This window comes from Cariama cristata, unplaced genomic scaffold (genome assembly GCF_000690535.1).
Source record: "Cariama cristata isolate BGI_N322 unplaced genomic scaffold, ASM69053v1 scaffold19211, whole genome shotgun sequence".
In the NCBI taxonomy this organism is placed as follows: Eukaryota; Metazoa; Chordata; class Aves; order Cariamiformes; family Cariamidae; genus Cariama; species Cariama cristata.
The window spans coordinates 1-6,363 of record NW_009598926.1 but is presented as its reverse complement, the minus strand read 5'-3'; the positions used below and the strand labels follow the sequence as shown (position 1 = coordinate 6,363).

The following is a 6,363-nucleotide window of genomic DNA, read 5'->3' as shown; positions in this document are numbered from 1 at the left end:
CTACGAGGTAGCCACGAGAAAAGCTGGCAGCAGGACCCCCGCCATGAAACAGTCCTGGCACCTCACACTAGCACATGGGGACCTCTCAGTTGCAATGTCCTGAGTCACAGCCCAGAGTGCCATTCATGCCCAGAGCCTTGCCAGAGTTGTCCCGGAGAGTGAAATAGCCAGCTCCGTCCCTCTGACCAGTGCTGCTTTACAGGCTCTCCCTCGCTGCACAGCCAGTGCTCAGCCGTGTCTCCACCACACCGGTCCTTGGGAGGTGGCAGCAGGCCCCACCCTTACGTGTGGCTGGCCCGGGCCCGGCGGTGGGTTTGCAGGCAGGCCGTGGAGCAGAAGGAGAAGTCGAGGTAATGGAAAGGGATCCGGCCCAGCAGGGACTCTCCACAATGCCAGCAGCGGCTGCAGGAAAGAGAAGAGGTGGCCTTGAGCCAAGCGGATGCTTCCAAGAGGGTTAGAGGAGAGGATTCACTGCTTGGGCTATGGCTCGAGACACCAACAGGACGGAGCCAGGGCTCCTCTGGTCCTACAAAGCTGATGTGCTCACCCAGCAGCCTGGCCAGAACATGCTCCCTGGAGGTGATGCTGTGTGGGAGTGTGGTGCGAGGCACCTTGAGGTAGGATGAACATGGGGGGGATTTGGTCCCATAGGGGGTTGTAAAGCTCCTGCCCAGATCAGCACGGGCAGGGCTGGCTGCCCAGAAGCCTGTGGGGTGGCATAGGGAAGGGACGTGGCATGTGGGGTCAGTAACAGGGGCACAGGTGCCACAGATCTGGCTGCAAGTGGACCAAGTCATCCTTTGCAAAATATTTCAGGGGGCAGGGCAAAAGAGGGACAAAGCTTTTACACAGGCACTACTGGGAATCGAGTGGATGGGAATAGCTTTAGACTGGAAGTGAGAACTGGAGCAAGAAGGGCAGGGAACAGCTGTGCTGACACGGGAGAGTTTGTCTGCAAAGCCATGCTGCCGGGGCTGTTACCTGATGTTGGCAAGAGTTGTGCCGGCGTCCTGCAGCTGCGCGGCCAGCCTCCGCTCGGCAGCCAGTGCCCTCTGGGGAGCAGAGAGACAGCTCAGCCTCCCACCAGCCCCTAGCAGCTGCTATGCCCAGAGCCCACCGCAGCCAGGCTGTATCCCCTTCCCCATGCACAGCCTCACCTTCTCCCTGTCAGACAGGGCTGCGAACTGCTGCTTCTCTCTCTGCTCCTGCTCCAGGCGCTGCCGCTCCTCCCGCTGTGCCTGCTCCCGCTGCTTTCGCTGGGCTTTCTGCGCCCGCTTCTTCTCCAGCTTCTTGGCCTCCATTTCCTGCGTCAGGGGCCCTGGCACCTGGGGGCAGAGGGCAGTCAGCAACCTCCCACTGAGCCAGGGGCAACGGCACAAATGGGCAAGGGGGTTGCTTTGCTCTGGGGTCCCCCAGCCCCCAGAAGGTGAGGGCAAAGGACAGGCACGCACCTTGGCACGGCTGTAGTCGTACTTGTCTGGATGGTCCACCATGAACTTGCGGAAGGCGTTGCGGGTCGGTTTGTCAGCAGAGACGCAGTAGGGGGTCCTCTCCTGCCTGTCTCTGCGAGACAAGGAAGACCAGCTCACCCTGCCATCTTACTGCCTGTGCCCCACTGGGCTGTGAGCACAGTGACTCCCCAGAGATGTGCAACAGGTACTGTAGGCCAGGGTATCGCAGGCAAGGAGGGGAAAGTTGCTTATCCCTACACCAGAATCCCCCAAATCCTCCCCTTCTTGCATCTCAAATGTCCTGCAAAGGGTGGTCTGATCCCTACCCTCTGAACTGCCTACCAATAAACCTGGGAGCACTTTGGGACAGTGCCCACCTGTTGCTGTGCGAGACCAGGCAGGTAGAGAGAACAGTGGTTCAGCTCTCAGGCCTCCCATAACAAACCCAGACATCCTGGCTGGTAGAGACCAACCCCGGCTGTTCCAGGACAAGGCTGGCACCAGTCTCCTGTGGCTAAGATGGGAGTGAGTTACTGGGCTTCCACAGTGGGGCTGTGCTCATCAACCGCTGGGCGCCCTGCCGCCGTACCTGAGGGCAGGGTCCGCCCCTGCCTCCAGCAGCAGGCACACAGCCTCAGCCTTCCCTGCCCGTGCTGCCACATGAAGCAGGGTGCAGCCACGCTCATCCATGGGCTGGTTGAGCAGGGAGTGGGGCACATCCAAGGGCCATGCATCCTCCCCACCCTCGCTGTGCCTCGGCAGGCCCCCGCTCTCCGGCACACCCAGGAGGTGCCGTAGCGTCCTCACATCCCCTGTTTTGCAGGCAGTGAAGAGGGCATCGCGGAGCTGGGTCTGAGAGTCTCCTATGAGGGAAGAACAAGAGGAGAGTCTGATGGCTCCCTGGGCAGAGCGGTGCTCTGGTCTAACTAGGAAACACACATGGTGCAGTTAAAGCATCGTCCTGCTAGCTGGATTTGGGCACTGCAGGATCTCCAGCACCTTCAGAGTCTGTGACAATGTGCCATGGCATTGCTGGGCACTGTTGGCAGCAGCCAAGCCCTCTCCTGAGATGAGACCCACTCCAATCCCCCCCAATACACCTGGCTTGGCCAGGTGCTGCCTGCCCCCCTGGTTCAGAGCTACTGCTCGGCACACAGGGCTCAAAGGCATGCAGCTGCACTACAGCCATCCCATACCCAGCTGCTCTGGGCACCTGCATGACAATGTGCTCTTCACCCTGCTGCAAAGCCACCAGCAAATGGGGCAGGCACCCACCCAGCCCACTCCCAACCCCACTTACCTCCATCACACCAGAGAAGGGGCTCAGCCCCAGCCTCGCCCTGCAGCTCCGTCATCAGCTCCAGGCCAGGCTGCCCACACTGCGTACCCCAGCATTCTGTCTCTTCGGCACAGGGCCCTGCACAGGGAGCACATGGTGAGAAAGAGGGCCAGGGTCAGCCTGCACCCCAGCCATGGCAGTCCCTTCCGCAACGCCTTCCTACACTGCCCCCGGCCAGTTCTTCCCCCTCACCTTTCTCCACCTTCTTGTCCCTCTTCTTCCTCCTTTTGCGGTTTCGCTTGGGCATCACTTCAAACTCCCGGAGGTCCAAGGTCCCCAGTGTCACTTCCACAGTCTCCAGTTCCCCTCCAGGGCTTTCCTCCTCCTCTTCCTCCTCCTCCTGTGGGGCTGAGGGGGGTGATAAGACAGGGGCTGAGGCCCCACACACAGCACGAATCACTCATGGCTCTCCACCAAGCACATCTTCCCCTTCTGCCAAGCACAAGGCCACACTCTGGAGATCTCCACTGTGGTGCCATGCCCTGTCACAGGGCTGCAAAACTGGTCCTGCACCATAACACCAGACCTCCCTGCTTGCCAAGAGCCACATCTCCCTCAATGGCTCAACTCACCACTTGTGTCCTCCTGCGGGGCATCCATCTCTGCTTTCCGCCACCTCTTCTGCCAGCCCTTCCGGGGGGACCCAGTGATGTCCTCCAGTGGCGTGTCCTTCCCTGGGCAGCAAGGGTGCTCCTGTCATTACCTGGGGACAGGGAGTACCCCGTGCCTCCAGGGATTGAGGGTTGGAGAGCTAGCACCTACACCCCTTAGGGCAGCATTCCCTAATGCACAAGGACTACGGCACCCCACCTGCTCTGACCCACAGGCACTGGGGGTGTTCCAACTCACCATACACCTGCAGGCTGGCCAGCGTGGCGTGGACTCGCAGCACCTCTCGCAGGGTGGCCCTGCGGGTGCTGAGGGGGATGTGGCAGATGCGAGGGTCACTCTGGGTGAGGGGTGGGTTCCTGCCGCCGAAGAGCAGCGCGCGGTTGTGCCGAGGGGCCCGGAGGAAGATGCGCTGAGCTTCATTCAGGTGCTGTGCCCAGGCTGCCAGCAGGTCCTGAATATCCTGGGGAGGAAGGGGAGGCACTATGGGGTCCTGAGCACACTGTGTAGGCACGGATAGCTCTGGAGCAGGGACAGATCCAGAACAGAGCTGCCTCAATTGGGCCCTGACCCTCTTCCAGAGCTCACGCCCCACCTATGCTCTCTGGCCGCAGTGTGGTACCACCTCAAGGAGCCAGCCATGGCCACATCTCCCTGCCAAGAGCCCAGAGCTGTGGTGAATCCTCACCTTGAGCAGCGCAGCCTCATTGTAACGTCGCAGGGAGGCTCCGGCTGACCTGGGTGCCGACCCTGGGGTCTGGGCATCCCGTAGGCCCTGGGCTGTGCCCCGTCGGGCTCGCACTGTGTAGCGGTGGAAGGTCTTGTGCTCCTGCACCTGGGGACTGCAGAGAAGAGCAGGCATGAACAACAGGGCCCCATGCATAGAGAGGAGGTGAGCTGATGCTCCTGGGATCTGGAGGGTTTGTGGCTTGCCCCTGGGATCCTAAAGATTAATACTACTCTTGCAGCGCAACTGGCCTTAGCCAACTCTCAAGCAAAGACTAGGAGCTGTGGGTGCCCAGGGTGTGGTAAGCACTGTGTTGGAGGAGTAGGGAGGGGATGGCCATCCAGTGCCTAGCCCCACTTGACTTTGCCCAGAGTGGCAACCCCAGCTCTGTCCCCCTGTACTTACCCCTGGAACACAGCTCCTGCAAAGTGCCCGCCGCCCATCATCAGCACAACCCAGCACGTGCTTGCACCAAGGCTCTGCAGTGACGCCGTCAGCTCCGCTGGATCCTCGATGCCACCCTGATACACAGATACGCTTGCTAGCACCCATGGGATCACTGCATCATCTCTTGCTGTCCTCCAGGACAGAGATCAGCCCCCCTGCTGGCACCAGAAACAGGTTTCTGGGAGCACCCCAGAGCCAAAAACCAGGCCACTGGCAAGCCTGGGGCTCTGACCTGGCACCAGAGACCACGCTTCCCATCATGAGACACAGGGGACTGTCAGACAGATGTCTACACCCCAGTGCCACCCACCTTCCCTGGGGCCCCTCTCCCAACAAGCTAGGCTGTGACTTGCCTTCCCAGTGCCCAGCACACAGCGGTAGGCGGAGATGAGCTGGCCTTTCGCATTGCGGAGCAGCACCTTGTGAGACCGAGGGGTCTGGGGGTTCCCGAGGCTGTCGCTGGCAGAGAGAAGCAACTCCGACTCACTGCTTGCATCGGAGCTCTCCGAATCAGACCCTGAGATGCTGGAAACATCACCTGAAAAGGAAAGAAAATGAAGCAGTGGATCAGGGCAAAGATTAACCAACAGCCTCCCCAAAACTTTGCAGGTGACTCCAAAGGCTAGCCTACGACCCCAGAAATGTCCTGTCCAACACCCTACATACGACAAGGGGGCTGTGGGCTGGGGAGACAGGCGTCTGGGGCTCTGGACCCCCACGTACGCCTGGGCAGGGGCTCAGGTAGAACACTCCCTTCTCTCCATAACAAGTCAGCAGAGCTGAAGAGCAATGCTGGACCCCCCAGAAGCTGGCAAAGGTAGCCAGCAGGTCATTCCTGTACAGAACAGCCCCAGCGAAGCCTCTGACAGTCCCTGGGCTCTGCTGGGGGCAGCTCTGTTCCTCACCTGCACGGGTCTTCTCCTCAAACACTTCTACCGGCAGCGTCTGGCGCCCCAGGAGTCGCTGCTTCAGATTGAAGCGGTGCCAGTCAAGATGGTAGTGCTCAGTCTGTGGAGGACAGAGGTATGAGCTGGCAGGGTCCTGGTGGTCCATGGAAGCTCCCACCACCAAGGGGCCTGAGGTGACAGACGCTGAGGGCTAAACCGATGCTGGGTCCCTGCAGTGATCCTGATCGGAAGGCTGCGGTACATTAAGGAGTTAGCCACGTAACAGTTAACCTCAACAGGCACAGGTCTGTGCTGCATGTACCATTTACCTCCAGTAAATAACATTTTAAGTGATAACATGCACAGTCTGAGTGTCAGATCCCAATAGGATGTGGGCATCAGAGTTTGGGGAAGCAGCCAGTGCTGGGGCGCTGGGCTGCACCGTGGTGGGGCTAAGCCTCCGCAGCAGGACCCTGTCAGCCATGCCAGCCCCACTCCCACCTCACGATGGCCGTTTGGCCCCACTCACCTGCTCCTCCCGGCTGCTGAACACCTGCCCGCAGGTCGAGCAGCACATCCGCTCCGGTACCTCGGGGACCCCATGGGCCTTCTCCTTGCTGCTGGCAGCTGCAGGTTTCTCTGGAAGACGAACGGCAGGCTGTGCACAGGCAGCTCCCCAGGGTGCACCCCAAGGAGCAGGACCTCCTGGGTCTCTCCTCAGCCACCCAAAAAGCCCTATGGCTGTAGAAGGAGTTTTGGGGACCATGGGGGGACACTGAGGAAAGCCCATTTACCCACACACTAGGCAACTCCCATGGCCAAGCTCCAGGGTGGATGCCCAAGTTGCGTAGGGGACAGCTCCTTCTTCATGGCTTAGGGCCGGCAGACACGAACTTGGCCAAA

General features: G+C 60.4%; 1 protein-coding gene across 1 annotated transcript; it reads right to left on the bottom strand.

Moving 5' to 3' along the window:
* Positions 1-281: 281 nt before the first annotated feature.
* On the bottom strand, positions 282-6,099 carry ANKZF1 (ankyrin repeat and zinc finger domain containing 1; the record flags this gene model as incomplete). Its single annotated transcript, XM_009709503.1, has 14 exons — positions 282-402; positions 982-1,052; positions 1,158-1,325; positions 1,452-1,563; positions 2,041-2,314; positions 2,752-2,868; positions 2,983-3,162; positions 3,363-3,464; positions 3,640-3,862; positions 4,088-4,241; positions 4,532-4,647; positions 4,927-5,111; positions 5,479-5,581; positions 5,990-6,099. Coding segments are annotated over 14 exons (2,036 nt in total), but the record flags the coding sequence as incomplete, so codon positions are not given.
* Between the last annotated feature and the right edge of the window lie 264 nt (positions 6,100-6,363).